This window comes from Arvicola amphibius, chromosome 9 (genome assembly GCF_903992535.2).
Source record: "Arvicola amphibius chromosome 9, mArvAmp1.2, whole genome shotgun sequence".
Classification (NCBI taxonomy): domain Eukaryota; kingdom Metazoa; phylum Chordata; class Mammalia; order Rodentia; family Cricetidae; genus Arvicola; species Arvicola amphibius.
The window spans coordinates 33,452,272-33,467,930 of NC_052055.2; the positions used below are offsets into that span (position 1 = coordinate 33,452,272).

Sequence of the window (15,659 nt, forward strand, 5' to 3'; positions counted from 1 at the left end):
CATGAAGCAATTAAGGAATACAGGTTTCTCTCAAGTACACAGGGAGCATTTACAGAAATGGAAAGTTCTAGGCCATAAAGCAAGTCTTACAGTTTCAAAGAATCCTTTTCTCAGCAAAGAAATTCTCTGAACAAAATGAACCTGTTAGAACATAACAACAACAACAAAAAGAATAAATTAAAAATCCCTGTGTGGTTAGAAATTTCATAATTTACTTCTTAATTAAAATGGATCAAAGAAAATCATGATAAATAACATTTTAACACAGAGCAATAATGAAAAATACTGTATTTTCACAACTTGAAAGATGCAACAAAAACAGAGGTGAAATTATGAACACAGTTATTTGCTAGAAAACAGTAAGGCTTGAGTCAGGTGTTAGTGCGTGCCTGTCAACCCAGCACTTGGGCGGGGCAGGCAAAAGGATCAGGAGTTCAAGATCATCCTCAGCTAGTGAGTATGGTGATAGCCTGGGACACCCGAGACTTTCTCTCAAATCCTTTCCTCACCAAAAAGACATAAAGTCCGCGTGCTAGGTAGCCAATTTAGAAATCAGAGGCAAAAATTACAGAGCACATCCAAAGACAAAAAGAGAAGAGAGGATGTTTCAGGAACCAAAACAAGCACGGAATGAAGCAAAGCCCAAGATGAGTCCTTAGCAATACAGAAAAGACAACGTGTAGGAAAAGCAGAGCAGAAAGAAGGTACTGGACACATAAATAGGATCCCAAGTGAGGGGGTGGGGGGCAGAGTCCCAGGGAGAACAGCTTCCTTAAGTGCTGTGATGGAAAACCAGACACAGTGGGCTCACCTAGGAGATATGCCTCATCAAAACCAGCCCAAGAAGAGAAATAGAAGCTAGAGAGATGGCTGTCAGCTAAAGGCCTTCTGCACACACAGGAGGACCTAAGTTCAGATCCCCAGCACTACATTAAAACAAAAACAGACAAACAAAAATGCCAGGCACAGTTGTGTGTCTCTGTAACCAGTACTGGCAAGAGCAGAGACAGGAGGATCCCTGAGGTCCAACTGGCCAGCTGGCCTACCTAGCGAAATTGAGGCACTCCATGTTCAGTTAGACAGTGATTTAAAAAAAAAAAAAAAAAAAGGTGGCCGGGCGGTGGTGGCGCACACCTTTAATCCCAGCACTCGGGAGGCAGAGGCAGGCGGATTTCTGTGAGTTCGAGACCAGCCTGGTCTACAAGAGCTAGCTCCAGGACAGGCTCTAAAGCTGCAGAGAAACCCTGTCTCGGAAAACCAAAAAAAAAAAAAAAAAAAAAAAAAGGTGGTACTGGAGAGAGGACTCAGAGATTAAGAGCACTGCCCTGCTCTTACAGAAGACCCGGGTTCCAACACCCTCTTCTGGCCTCAGCTGGCATTGCTCACACATGGTACATAGACATACCACAAATCAAATCATCATAGTGCTAGCATAAAGAACAAACATACAGATCTGTGGTGTAGAACAGAAACCTCAGGACGGAACCTACACACACATCACACACTGGCCTTTGACCAAGAGGCCATAGGAGATGTTTAGTCTCTCTCTCTGTGTGTGTGTGTGTGTGTGTGTGTGTGTGTGTGTGTGTGTGTGTGTGTGTGAAGATATGACAGGAGGTGAAGGTAGACTACCTGGGAAGAAGAGGGCAGCAGTGAGAGAGGACAAGAAAAGGCAATAAGGGTGAATGAACACAAGACATTATACACATGTATGAAATTCTCACAAATATAAAAATCAATTCAAAATGGCCTACAAACTTAACAGTATAACTTAAAATTATGAAACAACAGAAGGAAAATATGAAGGCAAGAGAGAGAGCTGGGTGTAGTGTCTTACATCTCTGATCTGAGCAAGCACTTGGGAAATGGAGGCAGGAGGATCTGGAGTTTAAGGCCGACCTGGGCTATATGGATCTCTGTCTCAAAAACACGAAACCAAACAAACACACGGGAGGGCTGGATCATAATTCAGGACACTGGTGCAGGCAGAGTTTGGACTTCAGGAGCACAGGCAGCGAGAGCAAATGTTCTCCTGCTGGAAAGAGGCACCATGACCATGGCAACTCTGACAAGGAAAACATTTAAAATGGAGCCTCCTTACAGTGTCGGAGGTTTAAATTTATTAGCACGGTGAGGAGCATGGTGGCACACAGGCAGATGCTGTACTAAAGAAGCTGAGAGTTCTATATCTGGATCCACACGCAGCAGGAATAGAGAGAGCTATGGGGCCTGACTTGGGTTTTGAAACTCCAAATCCCACCTCCAGTGACAAGGACACACCTATTCCAACAAGAACACAGCTCCCAATCCTTCTAAGTGGTGCCACTCCTAATAACTAATAACTAAGCATCAAGTATATGAGCCTATGGGGACCATGCTTGTTCAAACCACCACAGCAGACAAAGGAGAATATGTTCCACACAGCATAAGAAACAGCAAAGCAAAAGGCAGTGGGGGTAGGAGAAAAAACCCATAATATAGCCATCCAGTAAGGGAATAACACATGGGGAAAATGATCCCAACAGACCTTTTTCAAAAGAAGAAAAACAGCCAATGGCATCTGGAAAGAGTTCAGTGGCCATCAGTAAAGTGTAAGCCCAGGCTGGTGTGGTGGCATGGCTCAGCAACAGCGACCACGGAGCATACGTCAGCCTTTGGGCTTCATCCTCAGCACGGGACAAAAGGTATATCAAAATGACAATGAAGTGCCATGTCACCCAGTTAGAATGGCTGCTAAGGAAAAGACAAAAGCAAATGCTGGCAGGGCTATAAGGAAGGGTCCTCATGTGTGTACAGTGGAAATTAAATCAGTGCAGATATAACAGAAAATACAGATTCACTCAAAACACTTAAAATGAAATAACCATGCATTCAGCAAAGCTGCCACTAGGTATAGAGCGAAGGAAATAGCACCTGCATCCCATGTCTGTCCCAGTGTTATTCCCGCCAGTCCCAACCAGAATCAAACTGCAGGCCCACCAACCACGTGATGAAGAAACCCTGCTATGTCCACACAGTGCAGCATCCTCAGCTTCCAGAATAAAGAATACCCCATGTACGGCTGCAAAGATGCACAGCAGGTAATCATGATCAGCAAGATAAACCAAGGTCAGAAAGGGAAGTGCACAACTACTCCAACTCCCTTGCATGTGGATTCTGGAGCCATTGACCTGGCAGAAGCAGAGGAAACTGGTAGCCACCAAGGAGGGACGGAGGAGGATGGGGGTGGGTCAGTCAAGGAGGGGGATGTTTTGATTGGACAGGAGGACTAGATTTTAGAGTTCTATTCAAAGCTGGTCCCCGTGTGATGCTCATTGCCAATTCAACTAGCTGAGGATAACCACGGAAACACATCTCTGGGTGTGTCCATGAGGATGCTTCCAGAAAGGTTTACCTGAGAAGGGATGGCACAAATGAAAATAAACCTGAATATTGGGGAGCACACTCCACGTGTGGAGGTTCCAGACTGAACAAAAAGGAGAAAGCAAGCTAAGCACCAGCACTGACTCTCTCAGCTTCCTGACTGTGAACATGATGTGACCGGCTGCCTCGAGCTCCTGCTCACCATAATGGTCTGAACCCTGCATTAGTGAGCAGGATAAGCCCCCCCCCCCCACGAAGTTGCCTTTGGCAGACATTTTGTCACAGCAAGATAACAACCTGGAGGGTGCATTGCAAAGTCCTCCTCATAAAAGCCACAATCGGCTGAGGGGGTGGGTGTGCTAATTAGCTTAATCAAACCATTCCACTGTGCATTCCCAAGGTTGTCACACTGAAACTACAGACGTGGAACTTGGCATTTGTCATACAGTGGCCTGTGTGACACAGCTGAGTAAGGGGACCTCAGGGTGTTGCGGTGGGGCAGCAGGTGGGAGATGCCTCCTCACAGGAGGAGCCTGAGGGGGAGGAGGAGGTGTCAGACACAGAATATTACAAGAATAGTAAGTCTTTTGAAGAAATGAAGCTGGGAAGCTCTCAGGCCCTGGATGTAGCTCGCAAAGGAAGAAGGATCCCAGATCAACTGCAGACCGAAGGCAGGGCAAAAGAAAGGCAGTCCTCACAGCCTGTGTCAACTCATGGAGGAGATTTGGACCTAGATCGGGGCCCACCATGTGTGTGCAGACATCCCTCATCCATTAAGGCATAAAAACCCAACAACCCAATAGTAAAGATGGGCAAAAGGCATGAACAGACTTTCCATGGCAAAGGAAACACAAATATAAACACATGAAAATTCTAGCCTCGTTAGTAATCAGGGAAATGCAAATTAAGACTACAATTAGATACTATTTTACACCCAGCAGATTGGCAAAAATTAAGGCGTCTGACAATATGGAATATTGGAGGAGTGGGAGCCGGTCAGAGTGATGAGCTCATACACTTGGTGGGGTGGGGGTAACTCTGACCACCTTGGAGACATCCAGCCTCCCTTGATGAAGTCCAGCCACCCATACACTCAAGAACCATGGCACAGGAGAGGACACATCTACAAAGGCCCTGACCCCTGACCCCTGACCCCACCATCAGCCAGCCAAGAGGCCCATGGCAGTGCTGTTCATGGCAGCAAAACTCGTGTCCAAATTAGAAAATGCTCACACTATGTAATGCCAAGCCTAGTGAGAATCTGAAGCTAGCTGCACGCAGCACATGGCTGTAGCCCGGAAACAAAGCTGGATCTGAAAAAGCCAGTCTCAGAAGACGCAAATATTGTGGCATGAAGCAAGGCTAAACAATATATTGTTTTGCAGTAAACACATTTTACCAACATTGTCTGTGCAAAATGATGCAAAACTATTTAAAACCACATAAAAGCGAGGATATGACAGACATGAAATTGAGGCAGCAGAAAGCAGGGTAGGACTGTGGGTGGTGGACACCCCAGGACTTGGGGCAGGAGATGGTTAACAGAAGGTTCCAGAACACCCCTCCATGTCATATTTTAAATATATGCTATGCATAGCATTGCAAAGATGTTGAATAGAATACAGAAGCAGCAACCATAAGCTGCCAGTGCCTAGCTGGGCAGGGTTTATGCATGCCACCCTTAGCCATCAGTGACCTTGAGTCTGAATGTGTCAGTTGTGACTTTAGCACGATTCCAAAACCCAGGGGTCGAGTTTGCTTCCTGTTGCTGTGACAAGCTCATAACCAAAAACAACTTGAAGAGGGTTTATTTCACCTTAAAGGGTATAGTCCTTTATGAAGTCAGGGCAAGAACTCAAGGCTGGAGCCTGGAGACAGGAGGTGAATGCTGCTTACTGGCTTGTTCCCCATGGTTTGCTCAGTCGGCTTTCCTATAGCACCAGGGACCACCTGCCTATGGGTGGCACCACCCACTGTGAACTAGACCCTAACATATCAATCATCAATTTTTAAAAATGCCCTCATAGGCTAGCCAAGATGCCAAAGGCACTTTCTCAGTTGAGGTTCCTCTTCCCAGATGACTCTAGCCTGTATCAAAAACAAATAAGCAAACACAACAACAACAAAAAGCCCCACCTTAGCTGGGCAGTGGTGGCGCGCGCCTTTAATCCCAGCACAGGCAGAGGCAGGCAGATCTCTGTGAGTTCGAGGTCAGTCTGGTCAGGCTCCAAAGCTACAGAGAAACCTTGTCCCAAAAAACAAACAAAAAAGAAAAAAGAAAGAAAGAAAAGAAAAAAGATGAAGATTCCCACATTGTACCAAAAGTCTTCCTTTCCTTTGGAGGGTCCTGAAAAGTGTGTCTTTCTTACCTCCGTTGGTACCAAAGTCTGGCTTTCCCCAGAGGGCCCCGGCACAGTCTCTGAGCTCTACTGATGAGCCCAGCCCTCTGTCACATTATGTGAGGTTCTCCCTCTCTAGCAGCACTGCTGATGGTGCAGCTGCTGGATCTCCCTGTCCGCCATCCCACCTCTCCCCATCTGAGGAATCAGCCGCCAAACTTCTGATGTGCCCTGCAGTGTGCTCTCCGCTCCCCTCCTGGGCACAGCTCTGGCTTCCTCCTCCATTCATCCATCATCATAGCACCAGCATCTGCTCCCCTGAGTACGTGGCAGGCTGACTCCCTGAACCCAGCATCGGCACAGCCTCCTACCAGCTTGGCAACCCTCTTGAGAAAAGGAGGCTTCAAGCTAGCCAAGCAGGCACTGCAGTGCCCACACCCTCACCTGATACCCTTCTACCAGGCTGTGCCACGGGAGAGAGAAACATGTGATAGAGTAGCAGAGGCCGAGCAGGATCAACTGAACAAAAGCAGAGCCGGGCCTAGAGGTCTCCCGCTGTAGTCAGAGAGGTCAAGAGCCTAACCTAACACACAGGCTGTGACAAGGAAGAGGGATGGGGCTCCTCGGCAGAATGGAAGCTGGAGAGCTGAAGATGGTTCAGAGATTTCCCAGATTCCCAAGGAAGATGTCCAGGGTAGAGTGCTGGAGTAAGTATGAGGAGCCCAGAGGATGGTGGCCCTAGGGGACAAAGGAATGATTCTGTGGTGGCATGAGTTAAACCACAGCCACTATGCTCCACTGTCCTTCTCAAGGGGCTTCACCTCCCTCCATTCAGGATAGTGGCTTGTGACCGTAGGGACATCAGGATGGGCCAGTAACAGTCTGGGTCTCAGAGTAAAGAGGTGCAGGAGAACCACATGAAACCTGCTATGAACTCAATAGAGTAACTCAAACTTGGGATCATCGGCCACTGCAACAAGATGACCTGGGCTGTCATGTCATGGGGAAGGAAGGAAGCGCCACCGAAAGGAGTGGATGCTAGATGCTGATCCCAGACAACCCCCAATGTGTCCAGATATTTTCTCCGTCCCCATAAACCACAAAGTGGACGGCCACAGATACACAGCATCTGTGATGCAGAGCCTGGCAGCTTGTGGAGTGTGCTAAAGTCATCATGCCAGGGGATCTGAACTAACAAAACCCACAGACTGCCAGGCATGCTTGGCCATGCCTATCTTTGTATCTGTCTTTCCCCATCAGCAGGAGTATGTGGAAGAAAATGCAGATGTGGGCACATGAGATACCCTGCCAGCCAAATGCGCTGTCCTAGGAAGGTTCTCTCAAGAACAGCTACTAGTCTGGGTTTCTGGGGTGTGCTGAGGTTTCAGGCCCCAAATGCCACATGATTCTGGTTGGCGTAGGCCCCTCAGAAGCACCAAATGGCATGGGCTGACAGGGCTCCAAGTGAGGCCTCATGGTAGCCGACCACCCCTAGTCAGACACCTGCATTTGCTTTTCCTTCAACACCTGCATGTGTGCTCCTGACAACGGGCACTGGTTACTAGAGCAGGCAACAAGTGCAGGGGTCAGAGGATAATAAGACACAGTCCTGGAAACTTAAAGACCTAGGAAGGAGGCCATAATACCCTTCAGACTACACACACACACACACACACACACACACACACACACACACACACCAAAACATCCAAAGTGACTGTCCTTCCTTAGCGGGGAGAGACTGATGAAGTATTTAAACCTGAAGTCTAAACCAGAAAAACAAAATTCTCAGGCTCCCAGGCCAACAGACTGAGACGGGAGCTGTCCACGGTGCTGAAGCAGACACACGTTCCTGATCCCAGTGCCCTGGCTTGGGTCTTAGGACATTTCAAGCAGCAGAATGCTATTGCCAGGAGTCTTATAGAAAGCAAGTGACGCTGGTGTTGAAGGGAGGTCCTTCCACAGTCCCCCCACCTTCCCTAAGCAGGACCAGATATTGCCTCCTGAACGCCATGAGCAGGATCTCACCCTGAGCCTGTGACTCCCCTCGGCTAGGGCTGCAAATACTGGCAAGCATGGAAGAAGAGGTGGTTCTTCTTGATGCTGAGAATGCGCAGGTAGAGAGAAAAGATTTGGAGTGTGGTCTTGCTCACACTCATTTACATTACATACATATGCTGGGAACAGCGACCCTGGGGGCGTAGAATTTAAATAAGGAATGGTACATGCCTGCCCATTGCTGGACACTGCCAAGCAATTCTACCTTACAGGAGCACCATCCAGGTCCCAGCCACTGCTCCTGGAACTATCCCTGGCTCTTCCAAGGACCCTGCATTCCCTGGGGTCTTAGCAGGGCTGGCACCACATTTGCTTCTTTAACTGCAGATCTTGTTTGCAGGTGGTTTGGTTTTTGTTTTTGTGTGTTTGTTTGCATCTCTGTCATGAGATAAACAGGCACAAAGCTTGTGGATTCAGTAGGCCTGGATCCACATTGCACTGGCAACACATGGGAGATGGAAGGACCACCTGCCGTGTGGTCAGACCAAGAAGATGAACGGCCGTCTTGAGGCTACCTTTAAGTGTGTATCCTGCCCTGGCTGAAGTTAGGGGAGGTACTGGAGGTGGTAGTATGGGTAGAAGATGTGGTAGGCACTCTGGTAGCTGTCTGCAGATGCCATCATTTCCCCAATTCAGTGAAGGGGCTGTCTTCCAGGGGAGGACAGGACAGTTCACAGATGATCAACTGCCAAAGTAAATGACATGGTTGGTGTCTTGGGACTGCTATTACTGTGTTAAAACACCATGACCAAAGCAACTTGGGGAGGAAAGGGTTTATTTGGCTTATGCTTCTATATCATAGTCCATCATTGAAGGAACTCGAGACAGGAATTCAAACAAGGCAGGAACCTGGAGGCAGGAGCTGATGCAGAGGCCACAGAGGAGAGCTGCTTACTTAAGACTTGCTCAGCCTACTTTCTTCTAAAATCCAGGATCACCAGCCCAAGGGTGACCTCACCCACAATGTGCTAGGCCCTCCCACATATATCACTAATTTTAAAAAATGCTCCACAGACTTGACTAGTCTGATCTTAGGAGACAACTGAGATTCCCTCCTCCATAGCTGGTGTCAAGTTGGCATAAAACTGGCCAGCAGAGCTGGACTCCAACCAGCGCAGAGTAACACAGTAGGAGCCACAACCATTGTTCTTCTGTGCATGATGACTTGATCACAGTGGGCACTCAGCACTAGTCCCCTCCCTGGCCTACTGCCCCCGTAGTCCTGAACTGGCTCCTCAGCCAGCTTACCTTATGCCTTGTCTATGTCTTTAGCCCACCTCAAAGGATATGTGGGAGGCCAGGAGACTGGATGATTATCAGTGTTGCCACACCTGCTCTCTATCAGATCCCACCCAGGGAAGGTGAATCCCAGAACAGTATCTGCCTCCTCCTGCCCCTTGCCCCATGCCTCAGCCTGGAAAAGCATCCATCCTCTGGCACAAAAGAGGGTTCAGCCAGTTACAGCTTACACTTGGGCATATGATGGATTTTTTTTTTGTCAACTTGACACAAACTAGAGCTATATAGGGAAGGAGAACCTTAACTGAGAAAATATGTACCCACCAGATTGGCCTGTGGGCAAGTCTGTGGTGCATTTCCTTGATTAACGATTGATATGGGAAGTGCCACCCCTGGGTAGGTGGTCATGCTTGGTATAAGAAAGGAAGGTGAGCAAGAAAGGAACAGCAAGCTTCCTCTGTGTTTTCTGCTTCGGGTCCTGTCTCTTGTTCCTACCTTGAGTCCCTGCCCTGACTTCCTTCCTGATGAACTATACATTTGAAGATTAAATAAACCCTTTCCTCCCCAAGTTAGATGCGGCAAGTGTTTGTCACAGAAACTGGAAGCAAACTAGGCCATAGCATTTGAGGAGGAACTGGGCAGGCAGTGGGCCCAGGAGGAACCAGACTCAGCATCGAGCATAAAGAGCTCTGAAGCCAGACACCAGCCCACCAGCACCACAGGGTGACAGCTCCTGTGAGTTGTCTATGTGGACACTGGCAGCAAAAGAAAACAGTAGTAGTGACTCATTACAAAAATGGAGACATTAAAGAGCATGCCTTAAGCCCAGAGAACAGAGGTTCCTAGCTCACCCATCTGCTGAAAATGGCAATACCATGGGAATTCCTGGCCATGGCTCTCCTGGCTGAAGGGTGTCACCATTTCTCTGAACTCTGTGGCAATCTGGGGCATTGGTGCTCTCTATTCTCTGCCTCATTCAGAATCACTGTAGCATTCATGTGATTGCCCTCAGTGGCATGGGCATCTGTAACTTCCCAGAATCCTTACCCCATTTGAACCAAGCTCCAGCAATGATGGTCTCCCCAGCCCATTGTCAGGACTTTCCTGAGGATTGAGGAGCAGTGTCTGCCTGCTGCCAGGACCTGGAGCATGGCTCTGCATAGTGACTGTATCACTATGGTCACAGATTTCGGGGCACAGAAGGCTGGCAAGGGAGAGAGGTAGATACACTGTCCCACCTGATTGCCTCAAACCCCTTCAGATCCAAGCTGGGGATGAAAGGTAGATTGAGGGGTAGAGCTGCACCTTTTCTAGAAGACAGTCGATTCCATGCAGATTCCTGGTGTTGCATTTAAGCTCTCTTGGCAGACAGTGCTGGGACTACAGGCTCCATCCAGCCAGGAAGCCGGCGGGGCAGGAGTCTGGCTGATGTAAGGCTTTTTAATGAGACTGATCCATATCTGTATGTGGCAGGCAGGGCTTTTGTGGCTGAACTCTGCTGGGTTTTCCAGGCACTGGAGGCTGCAGGAGGCTGCAGGCGGCTTCCCCAGAGCCTTGTGGGCTGGGTTTCCAGGCAGGAGTCCCCCCCCCCCCCCCCCGCCATTGCCTCACTTTGCAGCCTGAAGCAGCCACCCAGACCATCACCGGACTCTGAATCCATATATGGAAACACTTCCAGAGGGATTCAATCTCCTCTATGCACAGAGGACTTAAGGGTTGGGTGGGGGTGCCTTGTTTCAGCTCTGGAGTTTTCCAGGTGTTCTCTGGCTCCTCCCTTCTAGATAGCCTTCTAGAATGTCCTCACTTTATAAAAATTGCAAAAGTCTATGGGGAAAGTGCAGGCATCAGCAAGACCAGGACTCTAACACTGGCTCTGCCTTCAGACAGCTGTGCAAGTAGACATGTCCCAGATGCCCCCAAGCCTCAGTGTCACATTTACAGACCCGTGTCATTCGAGGAAGGTCAAGGGAGCAATGTCTCACACTCATGGCACTGAAGCTCTGTGTCTCATGTCCTCCATTGACCAGCCCTGCCCCAAGAGAGCTCCAGGGAGGACAAACCAGTCCCTGTCCTGGGCATATCTTCTGAGCTCAGCCCTAAGCTGAGATGAAAAGGAAAGTGGCCTGTGACCAACTCTGAGGAGCTTGAGGCAGCAGGTGGGACAGGTTCAAGCAGAGCTAAGAACAGTTTATTTGGGGAGCCAGAGGAATCCTGCAGAGAGACCCCCAGTGGCTTCTGGGTAATGAGATAAGCTGGGACCTTGTTCCCACCTTGGGAAGCTTTTGAATAAGATATGAGCAGTTCAAAGACAGAGAGTTGATGTTTTCTATTCACTCGGTGCTTAGTATGGGGGATCTTCTACTATCCCAAGATCACCAACATCAATACCATCACCATCATCACCACCAATAAAACAACCATCCCAAACATCACTGCCACCATCATGAACCGTCATCAGCACCATCATCAACCACTACCACCATCAATCGTCACCAACCATCACTGCCATCACCAAACATCACCACCATCATCATGAACCATTACCAACATCAATCGTCACCAGCCATCACTACCGTCACCAAACATCACCACCATCATCGTGAACCAACAGGATCATCACCAACCATCATCACCACCATCACCAACCACTACCACCATCCTCACCAATCATTACCACCACCATCACCAGCCACTACTACTTTCATTTTGACGATAACATCCCTCACCGCCATTTTAAGCAAGGCAACCCACACTGGAAACGCTGCCAACAGGTCCATGCTACCATTTTCCTACAAGCACCAGCAGGAGTCTGCAGGGCTTCACACGTAGCCCAAAGCCTCGGTGGTGTTTTATTTCATAGCAGAGATGAAGAAGGGGTAAGCAGTGTGCTCATTGGCCAAGTCTCGTGACTTGGGGACACTGCTCACTTACTAGGTAAACATCAGCAGCTGCTCCAACTCCCCAAGATTTCTGAGTACCATACCCCGCCCCTGAGCCATCCTGAGCAATCAGAAGCTAGGTCCCGTCTGGAGTCCTCATACAGTGTCTGCCTCTGGTACTGCTCCCTGAAGAAGAGCAAGGTGTCATCCTGCCTGGGGCCCTTGCAGTTGCTCTGAGACACAGGTACTAGGAAGAAAAGAGTCATTTGCATGCAATTTGAATATAGCTGCCAAAATAAGCCAGACTCCCTACTACTTCAAAAGTGCATTGTTTCTGCCTTGTAAAGGACCTTCCTACGCACACCCATCCCCCAGCCTCCCCTCATGCAGAGACCCTGACTGGGTCCCCAGTTTCATGCACTACCTCTTTAAAGAAAGCAGTTCCCACTCCAGGCTCAATCCCAACCCCAGGGTTTACCTGAGATAGCAATCCTGCTCTGTCTGGGCCACAGCCTTCCCACCGGAGGCAATCTTTGGCTAAAGTCATGTGAAGACCATGTGAGGGTCTGGGGCTACCAGGACAGCTATCCCCGAAGTCTATCTTGCCAGCCCAGGGAGTTTCTGGGAACCCTCTCCCCTCTTTCGGGTTGCCTTCCTCCCCAGCACTCTCTCAGCCCACCCCTCCAATCTACCCCTCCCATTCCTCAGTTCAGGATCTGAGCAGTGCCTGCTGCTGGAAAGGCTAGGTCTCCAGGTAGGGATTTCAGAGGTCCTCTGCAGGGTGGGACCCCAGAGGAGGCTGAACTGATGAGTTCTAGGGATGGCGATGGCTCAGGGCCTGGAGGCCTAGCCCTCAGGCAGTCCACCCTTCTGCCCAGCATACCCTTTCTTTCTTTCCAGTTACTCAATCCTTTCCTGAGGACCCAGACATCTCCTAGAGAGAAACCGTCTGCTCTCCTGTCTGGCCCTGCTTATGCATGCTTAAATCCTATATTGTGGGTAAAAGGAGCCCATATACATGCACACACGAATCTGCAAACATCCATGACCACATACAACACCTATGTTCCCATGCATACATAAAGATACTTGACTGTAGTATTCCCACAAGCACATGTGAATGAACATGGAAACACACACAAGTGCACATGATACAGACACAGGTCACCACACAGATCACACACAAGTCCACTGCCACCCTAACTGCAGCTGGTACCTTTTCCCCAGGAGATGAGGGGGGCCAGATGAGAGTTCATCATCTCAGAAACCAGCCTCTGCCTCTCTGTCCCCAAGGTCATCCCTTGGGAATCCTACTGTGGGGAGGGAACACGGTGGCAGTGACACTCAGCAATGACAGGAGTGGCTGCTCTTCAGGCTTTGGGGAGGGAATCTGAGCCTGCCTTCACCTTCCCACCCTGGAGGCACCTGCAAATTGATTCGGGCACATTGGCCTACCCTCCATCTTTCTGATCACAAGACAGGCATATGTTTGGCCACTTCTCATTGGCTTCTAGGAGGCCTCAAAGACACTTCTGACCCTGCCCATACAGCACAGAACACAGGAGGTAGGAACAAAACAGGACTCCACTGGGAGGACCACCCATCTCACTGAGCAGAAGGGGTTCAGGGCTGAGGCTGGGGCATTATTGTTATTGACATCAGTATCATTACCCAACTCACCTACCAGTCAGGAGCCTGCAAGCCAGACACCAAGCTTCGGCAAAGGCTGGCTGCCCTGTGCAACGGCTGCAGGCTCAGCATGCTGAACACTAAATCTGTTGACCCCCCAGCTTCAGGGGCAGCTTTGCCAGGACTTCCCTGTCTGCGGTACAGGACCACTCAGGCTGGGTTCATCATGCAGTCGTGGGACTATGGAACACAACAGCCAGCCTCAAGCCCAGGTCTGCACACTCAGAAGGAGCCCTGGGCAGGCTGAGAGAACTCTGGGGTGAGGTGGGCAGGACAGAAGGCAGAGGTATGAGCCTTGTCACACAGTCTGAGGTGCGAGCCCTGGGCTGCAGAGGACACTGAGGCGGGGTGGGCCTGGAACTCTAACATCATTAAATGCAGGATGATTGGTTCAAGTCTTTGCCTGGGGTTACTTTTCTGCTCAGCATTCTCCCAGGGAGGGCGGCAGATCAGGTGGGCATCTCTGAGGGCCTCTTTAAGACAGGAAAGGGCCCCAGCCTAAGAAGGCTGAATTCAGATAGGTCCTCTCCAGACCCCATGCCCACCCACCCCCACAAGCTACCTTTCACAGCGTCTGGAAACACGATTCGCATTTCTATTTCTCAGCAGCCCGGGAGAGAATCTATAATAATCCGATCACCAAAATGAGATTCTCCAGCGCTCTTTCCACCCAGCACCACGCACCACCCAGCCTCAGCAAAACCCAATTGCTGTTTATTTGACCTGTTCAGCCTCCAAATTAAAAGGCAGCCTCATCAACCCCAAACACACACCCTCCCACCCTATCCCACATAGGTTCCTACTCAGCTCCGGACCCTCCCAGAGCCCTGTCTGCCCGCAGTCTGCCTAGGATACCACCAGCAGCCGCTCCTGGATCTCAGAGGTATAAGAGGGCCTAGGATTGCCATGAAAGGAAGTCGGGAAGAAGGAAGTCTCCTCCCACACCCTCCAACCAAAGTGTTCCTGGTGGAAGGCCTGGACCTTTCAGGGAGAGGCCTGATCCATGGGGTCGAAGCCCCAGTGGCCTTTCCAACCAATACCCCAGACACCCTCCCCACAGCACCCAAAACACCCTCCCCACAGCACCCAAGACTCCCTCCCCATAGCACCCCAGACACCCTCCCCACAGCACCCAAGACTCCCTCCCCACAGCACCCCAAAACACCCTCCCCACAGCACCCCAGACACCCTCCCATCCCCACAGCACCCCAGACACCCTCCCATCCCCACAGCACCCAAAACACCCTCCCCACAGCACCCCAGACACCCTCCCATCCCCACAGCACCCAAAACACCCTCCCACAGCACCCCAAAACACCCTCCCCACAGCACCCCAGACTCCCTCCCCACAGCACCCCAGGTACCCTCCCCACAGCACCCCAGATTCCCTCTCCACAGCACCCCAGACTCCCTCCCCACAGCACCCCAGACTCCCTCCCCCAGCAGCCCCTGACCAGAACTCAGCAAGCTCCACAGCACCTTCCCACACCTGGTTTTCACACATATGCAGCTCCTTCTTCCCAAGCCACTGCCACTCAAATGCAGCTCAGGGCTGTTGCTTCTACCAGGAAACCTTCCTGGTTCCCAGAGCCAACAGCAAACTCCCTCCTCAGCCCTATGCTGCCATGAACTCGAGCCCCACACCTGACTGGCGTCCAACAAAAGTATGAGGCGTGTTGAGCTTGTTGAACAAAGTAAAGTAACGACTATAGAATGCTGTGCTCAGGGTGGGCAGAGAGGAGGCCAGAACTGGCTAATCTCCGCAAGACCAAGCACTATGTAGCACTCTCCATAGCTATACAAGGTGACAATGACAGGTCTCGCCCTACTGGCAGGTCAAAGTTCAGGGGATCATGACTCCGGCTGTCAGGAGCCAGCAGAGCTCCCTTAAATAGTACTCAGCAATCCTACACCAACAGTCTTCTTGAACAGTACCCTGATCAGTACCCAGCGCCCCTTAACCAGCAGAGCCTCCTCACAGCCCCAGCACGGCTCTCGGAAGAGCACACAGTCTTGAAGGATAGATGTGAAGGGTCCTGCTCTCACTACCACTTCTGCTGGACAAAACTACTCAAAACTGGTACCAGTCAGA

General features: G+C 50.2%; 1 protein-coding gene across 1 annotated transcript; it reads left to right on the plus strand.

The window, feature by feature from the left end:
* Nucleotides 1-14,473: 14,473 nt before the first annotated feature.
* Nucleotides 14,474-15,196, plus strand: LOC121677305 (proline-rich receptor-like protein kinase PERK2). Its single transcript, XM_042055717.1, has one exon. The coding sequence runs from the start codon at nt 14,474-14,476 to the stop codon at nt 15,194-15,196; it is 723 nt and encodes a 240-aa protein (XP_041911651.1).
* Nucleotides 15,197-15,659: the final 463 nt, after the last annotated feature.

Excerpts from the sequence above, each read along its gene's own strand:
- LOC121677305 (XM_042055717.1), top strand. The coding sequence starts at position 14,474 with ATGAAAGGAAGTCGGGAAGAAGGAAGTCTCCTCCCACACCCTCCAACC.